The sequence below is a fragment of the Ambystoma mexicanum genome, chromosome 5q (assembly GCF_040938575.1).
Source record: "Ambystoma mexicanum isolate Mex_15411 chromosome 5q, UKY_AmexF1_1, whole genome shotgun sequence".
Taxonomy (NCBI): domain Eukaryota; kingdom Metazoa; phylum Chordata; class Amphibia; order Caudata; family Ambystomatidae; genus Ambystoma; species Ambystoma mexicanum.
Window position 1 is genome coordinate 417175050 of NC_090933.1, and position 14139 is coordinate 417189188.

At 47.6% G+C, this 14139-nt stretch overlaps 1 protein-coding gene across 1 annotated transcript in view; it reads right to left on the reverse strand.

Annotated features, from left to right (window-relative positions):
- The window catches only part of NPC1 (NPC intracellular cholesterol transporter 1), an 847233-nt gene that overhangs the window by 536823 nt on the left and 296271 nt on the right, over window positions 1-14139 (reverse strand). The window contains exon 4 of the mRNA XM_069620902.1: window positions 8931-9106. Coding sequence (XP_069477003.1) covers window positions 8931-9106 — 176 coding nt within the window. The remainder of the gene's footprint in view (window positions 1-8930; window positions 9107-14139) is intronic.

Here is a 14139-nt window from a genome sequence, read left to right on the forward strand (position 1 = left end):
GGAGAGTCGCCCCTCGAATAGTCAGTCGAAAGCCCAGTGGATTTCGACTTCCGGGGCTTGCACACCTTACCGACAGAAAGCTTCTTCTTACACTCCTGCAAGGCCTTCGAAGTTAACGCCTGGCAATCGTCACAATCGTCCGTGGCGTGGTCCTCACCGAGGCACCAGAGGCAGGCGTTGTGCGGATCCGTCAGCGACATCTTGGAACCGCAGTCCCGACACTTCTTGAAACCTGGCCGCGGGGTAGAAGAAGACGAAGACATCATGGAAATCTTTCACAAACAAACTGGTTCGAAGAACCGAAAGAACAACTCAGAAGAACCGAGGCATGCCGAGATATCCGAAGCGAACACGTTCGCGTAAAAAACGGAACTGAGGCTACGGGTGTCGTGCGTCCTACTTATAACATCCGGTGATGTCAGCTCGACGGAGGCCCTCGAGGACAGCGTATCGACGTCATAGACACAGGAAATTTTCCAAAGCAGCACAGCTGTGGTGATTACCAGTCATAGATATGGAATACGTCAGAGGACCCAATCCCCTCGAAATAGAATTTTGCCTGGCGTCCTTGCTTCTCTGCACTGTTGTATCCTAACATTGGCATACCATTAGGTAGTAATAGCTCTAGGAAATGAGGACTTTCATTAAACATCAAAAGACAATTCTGCTATCGAACCTCAAAACACACAATACAATTGACGTTTGCTTTACTATGTAATTGGCTAGGTTTTTATGATTTCAACATTAAAGTATATACAGGAGAGATCAAATGGCCAGACCTTAAGGCAATAATGAAAGGTGCATTATGTCACAATGCAGAAATCTGCTGCATAGTAATGATTTCCATACAGTTTTTGCACACGTCGGCTGGATGTCACATACATTTTTCTTTCTTGCAAAAGGAGAAAAGTCATTTTTATTCTCTTAAAATCACATTTACTCTCAAAGTTTAAAAATAGGGAGTAAAATATTCCCACCTTAAAATCTTATCTGGAGCACTGAGGGCACTAGCAACGTCCAGCGAGGCGCAAAGCCCTTTCTGCTAACAAAGTTTTTGGGGAAAAAACAGGTAACCCCAAAGGCTTGTTGAGGTGGAATTCCGACAGAATCCTCGCATTAAAGAGCGGTGCATACGCAGAACCACCCTCGATTTGTGGAAAGTCAGGTATGGTTGCTTGCAGGACAGGGCCTGGATCTCACTTACCCTTCTGGCAGAGGTGATGGCCACAAGGAAAGCAGTTTTCCACGAGAGGAACTGGAGAGGGGCCTGATGCATAGGCTCGAAAAGGGTCCCCATGAGCCTCGTCAGAACCACGTTGAGTTCCCACACCGGGGCCGGAGCCTTCACCGGCAACAAAGATCGAAAAGGTCTTTTGAGAAATTACTTGATGAGTCGGTGGGACCAAAGTAAAGATCTTCCTGGAGACCTGGTACAGCGTGCGCCAGTCCGGCCTTGGCTAAGGATTGCAATTATGGAAGGATCTGCAGGGCCGTGACCCTCAGAGGGGTAATCTTCTGAGGCCGGCGCCATGTAGCCGAATGCTTCCACTTGTGACCATAGCACTTCAAAGTCGATGATGCCTGGCCTTGACGAGGACCTACCTGCAGTCTGCAGACAACTCGTATCCTCCAAACTCTAGGGCTGCAGGAGCCAAGCCCTCAGGTTCAGCGATCCTGGGTTGTGATGAAGAATTGCGTCTCCTTCTCTGGTGAGAAGATCTGGAACCACTGGCAGCTTGAGGCGACGCTGACAGGCAGAGAAGGCCCGGGCACCAAATTTGCCTCGGCCACGCCGGGGTGATGAGTATCAGCCTGCATGGACACAGAGTGTGTTGATGACGGGTCGCAGGAGCAGGAACGGAGGGAATGCATACAAGAACAGTCCTTCCCAAGGGAAGGAGAACACGTCCCCCAGGCTTACCGTTAAGCCAAGTCACCAGTCTACTGTGCCTGTCCTTTGTCGTCTTCTTGGAGAACCCCAGGCATATCTCGCACTCCACCTCCTTATGGTCCGGGTGCAGGCAGTAGAGGCATTGTAGTTGCTTGTCTTCCACAAACACGTTCCGTAGCCCGCACTTGGTGCAGGGCTTGAAGAGGGACCTTCCCTCCTTCCAAATAGTCATGGTCGGAGGGCACGAAATAGGCTTGATGTACTTCTGGAAACTGCAACGATCTTCGCACTTGAGGGGCGCTGAAAATCACTCACAACTTATCCCTGCTGTCGGCAGATGGAGAAAAAAAGCACACCGGGCCTTTTGGAACAAAACTAAACCTTTTTCAGTCGAAAATGTAGAAGTAGCTCACGGAGCAAACTCAAGGACTCCTAACACTGAAGCGTGCAGTAAAAATCTGAAGATGGCTGCCAGAGGAGGGGCTTAAGGAGAGTGCCGTCATTGGATGGGGGCAGTATGACCCAGAGGACAGTGATTGGTTTAAAGGAGAAATGCAGTTTGTAAGGGAAAGTGAAACTGTTTTTTCTTTTACTGTGGATTCCCAGCCTGATGGGGAATATTCTTGAGCATGTGAATCCATGCCAGACAACATGCTGGAGAAGGGAATAGTTTCTTACCTGTAACTCCATTTCTCCAGCATTGGTATCTTTCATGGATTCACATGCTTAGAATATTCCCCGTCGTCAGACTGGGACCCCTCGGTACACATATATAGCCTTTTCCAATAGGACAACTTCCGACACTTTTGTGTCCCATCTATGTCCTTTTAGGACCCGCCTACGCATGCTCCGTAGGCCGTCCCCGTATAAGAGGCCCGCCCCTGCGGTTCCCCTTCAGATTTCGGCCCCTCCAAAGTAGGAAGGGTTAATTTTATCCATTAAATACATTACATTCCGGGGAGGTTGGTGGGCGCATGTGAATCCATGAAAGATACCAATGCTGGAGAAATGGAGTTACAGGTAAGAAACTATTCCCTTCTCCAGCATTGGATCTTTCATGGATTCACATGCTTAGAATAGATTCTATAGCAGTAACACTTGAGACAGTGGTGAGAATGTAATGTAATATACCCTCAACATACTACACAATGCATATGTACAGTAGGAATAAGTTACCTCATATAACCTTACCCACATAAAATGAACTGTCATTAAAAAGGTAGACAACAGATTCTCCACAGCGTGGGGCTTACCTTACTGAAACAGATGGCGCAGGACAGCTCTTCCCATCTGCACCTCGTCCGCATGCTGCCTAGCAAGGCAGTAGTGGCGGGTAAACGTGTGGGGCACTGACCATGCCGCAGCTTGGCATATGTCAGTCAACGGAATTCCTGCCCACAAAGCTGTTGAGGAGGACATCGATCTTGTAGAATGGGCTCTAGGATGTCCTTGCAGTGGCCTTCCGGCCTTAGAGTGACAAAACGCATCGTCGATGAGACCCATCGAGCCAATCCTTGTTTAGAGATTGCTTTTCCTCTCGTTGACGGACCATACGCGACGAACAGTTGTCTAGTAGACCTGAATTCCTGTGTACGATGTAGGTAAAATTTCAGAGCCCTCTTAACGTCCAGGGTATGAAGAGCTTTTTCTGCTGCCGATGATGGTGTGGCGAAGAAAGTAGGGAGAACAATGGACGAGTGTTTGTGATACACTGTCGGAACTTTTGGGACGAACATAGGATTAGTTGCCAGGACTACTTTGTCCTTAAAGAATCTTAGGTATGGCGGGTCTACGACCAGAGCTTGCAGTTCCGAGATTCTTCTAGCTGATGTGATAGCAATCAAGAATGCCAACTTCCACGAAATGAATTTTATGTCGGACGTGGCCATAGGCTCAAAAGGCGGTTTCATTAAGCCTGCCAACACTGTGTTGAGACTCCAAGTCGGGGGGAAACGTTTTTCCGGGGGAAAAGCTCGAAATAAACCCATCATGAAGTGTTTTACAAGTCTGTCGCTAAATAGAGGAGACGACTGCCTTTTCCTTGTGAACCTCGAGATGGCCGCCAGGTGCACCTTTATCGATGTGAAGGATAATCCCCTCTCCGCTAAGAGAAGCAGGTAAGGTAGAACTTGTTCCGGCGTCACCGACAACGGTTGTAGGCCCTGTTGCCCCTTACACCACTCACAGAACCTCCGCCACTTATAGGAGTAGGATTTGTTTGTAGAAGGGGCTCTAGCCGCCTGTAGAATTTTTTGGCAATCCTCTGAAATGTCTAAGGCGCCGAACTCCGAGACGTCAGGAGCCAGGACGTAAGGTTGAGACTGTCCGGGTCGTGATGCCACACCGTGCCTCTGTCCCGGGATAGAAGGTACGGGACTTTCGGAAACGCTATGGGATGTTCCAGCGACAGATGGAGGAGGTCTGAGAACCACGGTTGCCTCGGACAGTATGGTGTCACTAGAATCACCCGGCAATTGTATCTGCGTATCCACTGTATTGTTTTCCGTATGAGGGGAAACGGGGGGAAAGCATAGAGGAACATGTCCGTCCAAGGGAAGGAGAACGCCTCCCCCACCGACCCCTCTTGGGGCCATCTGCTTGCAAATTGCTTGCATTTCTTGTTGTCTTTGGTAGCGAAGGCGTCCAGAGGGGGTTGGCCCCATTTCTCGAACACTTTCCTCAAGTGACCCGTGTCCACTTCCCACTTGTATATCTGGGCCTTGCTTCTGCTGAGGGAGTCGGCTTGGCCGTTCCTCACTCCTGGAAGGTGATGAGCCACGAGGGAAATTCCGTGCTTCGCTGCCCAATGCCATGTTTTCTGGGCTTCTATGGAAAGAGTCCTTGATCGTGTCCCTCCTTGTTTCCTCAGATAAAACATGGCTGTTGTATTGTCGGTCAGTATTCGCACTCGCGAACTCTTGATGTGTGGTAGGAACGCCTTCAAAGCCCATCGTACCGCTCTGAGTTCCAGTACGTTTATGTGTAGGAGTGACTCCGTTGGAGACCAGCGACCTTGCGTTTGGAGAGCACCCATGTGCGCTCCCCATCCGGTTAGGGACGCATCCGTAACTATGGTGCTCTGAAACTCCGGCTCCTGTAGGGGCACACCGCTGTTCAGATTGTGGGAACTCTGCCACCACTGAAGGGTCCGACGTAGCTTGTCGTCGTCGACGGTTATCCTGTCCGACCACGATCCCTGAGCCTGTGTCCATCGGTCCGCGAGGAATTCTTGGACTGGCCTCATGAATAGTCGACAGTTTCTCACCAGATGGATGCAGGATGCCATGGACCCTAGGACCGAAACATACTTTCTCACTGAGATCCTGGTGTTTCGCCGTAGTTGGGCCGCTTGTTGAATGAGTCTTGAGGTCCTGTCGAGGGAAGGTTTCACCAGCCCTAACTGAGTCTCGAACTGTGCCCCCAAGAATACCAGCGTTCTCGATGGCCGCAGAGAGGATTTCTCGAAGTTTATGGCGAATCCTAGCCGTTGTAGAAGCTGCATGGTGGCTTGCAGACTTGTGTTGGTCGACGCTGGGCAGGATCCCCTTACCAGCCAGTCGTCGAGGTATGGGTATACGTGGTGGCTTTGCTTCCTTAGCCAGGCAGCCACTGGAGCCAGGCATTTTGTGAACGTTCTGGGGGAGGTCTTGAGCCCGAAAGGAAGAACCGGGAATTGGAAGTGAGTTCGCCCTATTACAAAGCGTAGGAATTTCCTGTGTTTCCGACACATTGGAATATGGAAATACGCGTCCTGTAAATCCAGGGACGCCAGGAAATCTCCCTTTTGAACTGCGCGGATCACCTCCTGCAGAGTGAGCATCTTGAATTTCAGGCTCTTTAAGGACTTGTTGAGATCACGTAAGTCTAGAATGGGACGCCATTTGCCGTTCAGCTTTTTTACGACGAAGTATCTTGAGTAGACTCCTTGACCTCTCTGTGATGTTGGAACTAATTCTATCACGCCCTTCGCTAACATGAGTGTAACCTCTTGTTGCAGTACCTTCATATGGGACTGAGCGGTGAACGCAGGTGGAATTTGCTGAGGGTTGTGTTTGAATTGCAGAGAGTGTCCGTTTCTTATGGTGTCTAGCACCCATTGGTCCGTCGTTATCCTTTCCCATTCGTCGACATATGCTGAAACTCTTCCCCCCAGAACGGAGTGTGGTATGTCACTGCTGATCTTTATTCTGCTTGTCTCTCGACGACGATGGGTATGATGGTCGTTTTCTGGAAGACTGGAAGTTTCGTCGACGGTTAGCCGATTGTGAGGCACGTCGGTATCCCTGGGAGGGGTAAGCCGATCTGGCAAAGGATCTGTCTCCAGAAGAGAATCTTGAATTACCTGAAGCCCCTCTAAAGGGACGAAAAGACTTGTAACTTCTGCCACTCTGGAGGGCACCCAATGAACGTGCCGTGTCCGAATCTTCTTTCATCCCTTTTAGGGCCTCGTCCACCTTTTCACCGAAAAGAAGGTCTCCCTCAAAGGGCATATCTAAGACCTTGTATTGCACTTCTGGCCTGAACTAGGTGCACTTAAGCCATGACTGTCGACGCAATACCACCCCATTGTTGACTTGCTTGAAGCCTGACTCAGTGAGATCCACCGCAATGTTTATTGCGTGATTTGAGGCTTCCTCACCCTCTCGGACCAGTAGCATCGCCACCTTTCTCTGTTCTTCTGGAAGATGGTCAAGCAGCGGAGCTAGTCTGTGCCACATCTCCCTATCGTATCTGGCCACAATTGCCAGAGAGTTTGCGGCCTTTACTGTGGTCGCTCCCACGGAGAGCACTTTCTTGCCAAAGGCATCTTGGCGTCTCGCCTCGTTCTCAGGAGTCGTCGTGCACTTGTGCTGTGCCTTTGCCTTCCTCGCTGCTGCCGCCGACACCACCGAGTCCAGTGTTGGTTGGGAGGATAAACACTTGGGGGTCGACTCTGGAGCCTTAAACTTCTTTTCTAGGCGTCCTTTCACTGCTGGTTCTGAGAATGGGTGTCTCATTGTCTGCAACCCCTCTTTCCATACATGGTCTAGTATTGGTATCGAGAACACCGACCTCCTTCTCTTGCCCATGTGGTCGAACAAAAAACAATCCTTTTTCTGTTCTTCTGTGGACAGACCAAATTCTTTGCATGCCTTCTCCATCATAGAATGGAATGATGCAATGTCGTCCGGAGGGGACGGGTGAGCTGGGCTTCTGGGGTTTTCCAACTCCGCTTCTGACTCCCAGGTAGGATCCCTGGAGGGGGATAATGAGATATCCGACATGGCTCCCCTGTCAGACTCCGAATCTGGTAGCTCACCTTCCTCCTGTACCAGTGTTGAGATTGGCGTGCGTGGGTGCGTCGGTTGACGGGACGGGCCCGGCTCGTCGACGAGTGACTGTGGCAGGCTTGCCTGGGGTAGTCGCTGGTCCAACGACTGCAACAAGGACTGAAGCGTGGACAGAATATCCAACGACAGAACCGATTGAGGAGAGGGGCAGATACCGGTGTAACGGATGCCCTCGTCGACGACTTGCAAGCCGCTCGTAGCCCTAGGTCTGCTGGGCCGGCAACTCTCTCGTTCTCGTCCTCCGAGGACAGCAACATAGCTTGTTCTTGAAGCAAAGGCTCCGGGGGGGTCGGGTCAAAGACTTCAGGCCTCCAAGCCTCCTGTAGGAACCCCGTCGACGAGGCCCTCGTCGACGCCATTGTCGACGGGACGGTGGATACCCCCTGTGCCAGTGGCAGGGAGGCGGCCGATGACCGGACCGCCGTCGACGACAAAGACTTCGCAGGTGGTTTCGGCGGTCCCGCCTTCTCCACACTGTGCCCGCTTTTACTGGACTCTCGACTCGTGGTCGATCTGTGATGATCGTCAGAGGAGGGTTTCCTTTCCTTCTCATGCTTTTTTGATGAGGATGATTTCTTTGCCGAGGAGTCTCTAGTGGAGTGACTTCCAGACGACTCTTTTTCCGACGGTCTAGATTTCTACGGCGGTGGTTCCGACGAGGCCGCGCGGCGTGATGTTTTCGCCGACTGTGTGGAGCCCACCTCCGAGGGGGGGGTATGCCCCCGCTCCATCATTCAGCCATGCCACCAGGCGTCGGTTCCGGTCTTTGAGGGTTTTTTGAGAAAACCCCTTGCATATGTCGCAGGCATCCGCCGAATGGTGAGGGTGGAGGCAATATATGCAGTCCATACGTCCGTCCCCCTCGTAAACCTTTTTTAAGCCGCATGTCGCGCATGGACGGAACAGCGCTTTACCTGGCACAGAGGACATTATTACTCGAAATCCAATGACGCAACCTAGTACAAAACAGTAGGACAACACGAGGAGATCCCACTACTTTGGAGACGGTTGAAATCTGAAGGGGAACCGCGGGGGCGGGCCTCTTATACGGGGACGGCCTACAGAGCATGCGTAGGCGGGTCCTAAAAGGACGTAGATAGGACACAAAAGTGTCGGACGTTTTCCTATTGGAAAAGGCTATATATGTGTACCGAGGGGTCCCAGTCTGACGACGGGAAATATTCTAAGCATGTGAATCCATGAAAGATCCAATGCTGGAGAAATGTTCTATTCTTGGTAGTCAGGCATGAATCATGCATGAGTATGGGGGAAGGTGGACAGGATGTACCACTACAGAGAAGTCCTTTCCTCAACATATTATGAGTTACTCCACAAAGATGAAACATTGGTTGATAGAAGAGTGTCTATAACAATAAACAATGTATTACTTTGAGCAAAAGGGACAAAGGTAGAAAGAGTGTGAAATGTCCGTAGGCTGGTGGGATGCCATATGAAAGCGGTAAAGGCACTCAGAAGAGCACAGTTCATGCATGCATCGCTATTGACTACAAGTTAAGAGTAACCCTTCAGGGAATCCTGGCATTTTATCAAACTGTACTTGAATTATTTTGGAAGGGCACATGTAACCAAAATTATTATGAGCAGTGGTCCACAATCACAGCATGCAGAACGCTACTAATTAGACTGAAGGTGGTCATAATGTAACTGGCCCAGTTGACTGCTACAGACACATAAATGAGTATGCTAACCATTTGCAAAACGATTCCCAATGTAATACTCCAGCTCTGTGATGCTCAGCCTTGTCTCGTTTGTATCAGGAACTGGGAGGTCTTTGGTTACGGTCACATTCATAAATTGGACTTGATCTGGGCTGCAGGTCAGCTCACAGAAGAGGTTTAGTAAATTATGGAAGCAGGAGGGGCATCTGAAATACAAAACAAAAACACACTAACTCACTCATATTACCGACAAATGAATATTGCAACCACTGTTCGAAATTGAGCAGGCTTATTACATGAGGTGCATTTTACAGATTTAAAAACTTAGCTATGTTATTAAAAAGCTTTCTAGAGCTTGGACATCAAAGTGTTGTACAAAACAGAATTCTTTCAAAAGCGGAAAAAGATACATTGCAATCACTAAAAATGCTTTAGTCACTTGCTGTGTAATTACTATAAGTAGGCATTCACATTTCAAGTTGTAAGCTACTAGCCATGCATTCAAACTCACTTGCCCCATCAATTATCCACATGCAAACAGCATACCATTTTTTACTGACCAACAGTGAATCATCACTCACCACTGGCTAATGGCGAGTGAACATTTTGAGTACTGCAAGAAGTCCTTTCTAGTATACTTTGCATTGTTTACATTGTGTGATAAAGTTCCATTCTGGGACCTTGTTCAGCGTCTCCATGGACAAATAGTTTCAAATGGCCACCAGCACCCTTGTGGGTTTAACCCAGCCCCTTCAGCCTCATTCCGATGACCAGGAAGTGAGAGAGCCCAGCCAATCCCAACCATCACACCCTTTAGGTTCACAGCTGCAGACCATCAGCTTTGATTCCAATCAGAGGGAGGGGACATGTTGCATATACATTAGTACCAAACGGAATGAGACAAAAAAGGCACAATAACTTCTTCTCCATCTGTACCATTCCCAGACAATAGAAAAGGTTAAGAGAATTGCGCTTCGAGATAACAGTGAAAGTATATCAAATCACTCATTTGGTTTGTCGCTTGATTCACACCTCTGATTTAACATATTAAGTTGACTTATTTTAAACAAAAATAAAAATGAATTTCACAATTGCCAGTTAATATATTATTTCATCATCCTCATTGGTCCTCATTTTATCCAATTAATCCTCATTTTGTCCAATTAATCCCCATATTTTCTCCTCATTTTAATCCTTTTAAATGTATAATCCTCTACACGTAGTTCGCCATTTGGCTCCTCACAAGGATCTATTTAAATTGATCGATGCAAAATATCATGCCTTGTTCTTTCTGGAGAGGGGCGCCTGCTACCCTTTTTGAGAAATCTATTTAAATCAGCTCAGTCTATAAAAATTGCAAGAAAAATTGACGTTAGACTGGAAAAGTCACATTTGACTACAGATACAAATTATATCAACTTGGATTTAAAAGGATTAAAATGAAGAGACTAAGGATTAATTGGACAAAATGAGGACCAGTGATGACAATGAAAGTAGATATTAACCGAGGCACAATTAACTGTGAAATACATTTTTTCTTCTTGTTTGAAATAAGTCAACTTAATACGTTAAATTAGATGTGTGAATAAACATATCTTATCCAGAGACAAACCAATTCAGTTATTCAATATACTTTCACTGTTATCTTGGTGGGGGCATGTTGCTATATAAGCCAGGCAGCCTAGTTCATTGTGGTGGCTGACGGGAGCAAGCAGCTACTCTTTGGAGAAGTCTGGAGAGGGAAGACTGGTAGAAAGGAGAGGTGCTTCAGAGACTTTGGCAACTGGAGACAAGAATGTGCTGCAGAAAGGAGCTGGAGAAGTAACAGGAGAGGAGTAGGTTATCTCTACAGAAGACAAGTGGTGAGAGGCAAAGGGGAGAGAAGGGAGGGAAGAAGGGGTGGGGGAGTAAAACCAGGAGAGGAGTGGAAGTTGGTATTAGTAGCAGAGGAAAGCAGGGAGGAAGAAAAACCAGCAGTGATGTGGTAGGCGGTAGTATGAACAGTGGACAAGAAGGAGGAAGTGAATACAGGAGAGGAGTGTCAGGAAGAGACAAGAGCAGATGGAAGAAGGGAGGAAATAGACCCTGGAGTGGAGTACCAGGAAGGAGTAGCATTAGAAAATGCTGGAGGGATGAATTAAGACCCGAAGTGGCATGAAAGGGGGCGACAACAGGCCAAGGTGGTAGCAAGGAGACAGTAACAAATCAGCAGGATGACGGGGTAGGCGAGAGTAAGAAGAATGAGGTTGAGAAGTCAACAGATGAGCAGAGTGAAGAAGATTGTCTAGGGGTTGACGAGTATTGAAAGAGAAAGAAGAATGTAGGAGAGAGGAGATTGAGATTTTATTAAGATATTGACAAGAGAGGCATGGAGCCAGAAGCAGGCTAGTCAGCTAGAATTAGGAGGTCCTAGAGGGCCAATATAGGCACTAGGAATGTTCAACTTGCGGGAGGAGGTTCCAGTGGGGTTCAGGGAGACTAGTGAGAGTTCAGAGAGTAGGTGAGAATAACAGAGTCAGGGAAATAGGCTAGTAGGGATTGATCCTTCTCTCCTGGCTGATCCCAACCCCAGCTCTAAGAAACCCCCTTGGGGTTCTGCAGAACATCAAGGACTAGTTTAGACTTGGGGTATGGGACCCCGGAAAGCCTGATCCTAAACTCAAAGGAGCAGAAGGAGGGTTGCTACATGCTGGAAAGAGGAGTGAGGTAACTCCTCTGGGACTTTGGAACAGTGACGGCTCAGACGCGAAAGCCTGACTACTCAGCCTGAGATTGGGAAAGTCCTTGCAAGAAGGCCATCTTATATTTTGCTATTTCTTTAGGAAAGATCCTATTTATATTTAAGTTGGCCGACCACTGTTCACAGGCCCTCATAAAATTGCTGAACTTTGAGCATCTGGTGTTGGCATACTTCTTAGTTCCAAATGTACAATCTGTGACAATGGAAACCCAATAAAACATACATATTTTAAAAACCCACTTTAGTTTAAAAAAAAAAAAAAAAAAGAGCTTCTAGCACATACAGCACTGTCAAATACCCACAGAACAGCATTTTAGATACTGGCAAAACATGCACAGGAATCTTCTCAACATCTCAATGCAGCGATCCTCAAGGATTCCCACACTCTTGTGGTTAAACCAGTTAAAGACTGGCTGGAGGCACTATCTGAAAGCTAGGGGCCTAGAACCTGACAACTCTTTATACAGCACAAGAATTCTTCAACTTCTGGATTAGATATGCTGGCATAAAAAGGTACCTTAAAGAAAACCTATTAAAAACTTTAGTGCATCCGTTTTCTCTGCTGACCAGATGACTACATCTACCAGTAGCCCTTGCAGCAGATTCTTATCACCTGCACCTGCGGTGAGCTGCAAGTCCACCCAGCCTCCCTGATGACGTGTATTGGCACAGAAACCGGTCAGAGGAGTACACCAGTGGCCTGGAAGGTCATGCAGAGAATTGGAGTGCGCACCTTTCATTAGATATACAGGGGATGAGTGCAGTTCATAAAGCCAATAAACACGTTTGGTCATTTTAATTTATTTTTACATTTAAAGCAGCGCACAAAACCCTCAGGTATCTAGGGGCTAAAGTGTGAAATGACATAATATAGTGACAACTGTGCAAAAGTGAATACAAAAAGTGGGTGGATCTTAAATGCATACTCGTGTAAAGCCACGCCTCATGGGGGCGTCCAACTTCAGAAGAGCAGGTTAACATAAGACAAAGTAGGTGTGGGTGTACAGTCTTGAAAAGCCACGCCTCGTGGTACAGGGAGGCTACTTCAGGTGTGCAGGAAAGCATAAAGACAAAGTAGGTGACGTGTACATTCTGGTGCAAGGGGCAACTTCAGGTGTACAGGTAAGCATAAAAGCAAAGATGAGTGATTACTAGGCAGTTACAGGTTATCCAGTTGCATTGACTAAAAAGGTAACAAGGAAGTTATATACTATCCAGTTAAGTTAATTAAAAAGTAAGAAGGGTGGGTTATTACAATGCATTAAAGAAATGGGTGAAGTAAGTCTGCAGGTAAACAACCTAAATGCCATACCGCGCTTGCGAGGACCACATTAATCCAGCCAGAAGGGGGACAGGAAAGCAGTGATTTGCTACATCGGCTGCACCAGGCGTTAGAAGCAGGTCTCAGAGAGTAGTCCTGGGTAGCAGTAGATGAGCAATGGCGGTACAGTCAACCATGGTGGGCTAGCTTTAGCCATGGTTTACGGATGCAGTGATACAGAGCATTAACTGCAGAGTGAGCGCCTGCCCCTGGAGGGGGGTGAGGGTGTGATAAGATAGAGCGGCGGAAGTGTGCCGGGCCCATTTCGTTGCCTGCATGGCAAGCATACAAGTAGCATTTCCCGTGTAGAGTTGAGTGAGAGATGTAATGGGAGCGAGATGAAAGCGAGCCTGCGACTTGTTGCGCAGGAAAATGTAGGTCGAAGAGATAGCAAACAGGACGCAGGAGGCCAATAGGATTCAGGGAATTGCAGCATGCCAATCGAAAAAGAGGGAGGCAGCAATAACCTTACCTTCCGACGTAGAGGTAGCAGCAGTGATAAGGTGCATCAGATAGGAATCACTGGATGAAGGATGCATGATGAAGAAAGGAAAGGGTTTTAACAAGCTCTTGTGGATAACAGGACATTTTAAACCGTGGCGCTGCGTGTGCCCGGACATGCCCAGACAGGGGTCTGCAGCCTTTCCGGGCTGCCAACCCCACCCAAAACTACATTACCTACTCTAAAAAGAAATCTATGATTCTTAGAACATCACAGCTTCAACCCTTTTTATTAGAATTGTGTTTTATTGTTCACACTTAACCTGTATAACTAATAACATGTCCACCCATTCAAATAATTTATAGAACAAATGTGATAAATAAAAACAATCACCAAGGCCGAAGCTAATTCACCAATCTTATTGACAGAACCATCTAAAACATGCTACAAACTAACTATCCCATAACAATGTGCTGGAAACCATAATCATAATACAGGTGTACCATAATAAATGCCGTTTTTTAAAATCCGTTTTTCTAAACTCTTTTGGCAATTAGCATGCTCAGTATTACAAACCAAATTCAACATTACAGAGCTACAAACGGACATACAAAAACTGCAAGAGGAGGACATCATACAAGAGGACAGCATGGGAGAAGGGTAGAGTAGGCACCAGGTAAAAGCCAGAATGGTCAGAGAAACTTGATTGGAAAGGCACTGAAATGGCCAGAATGTA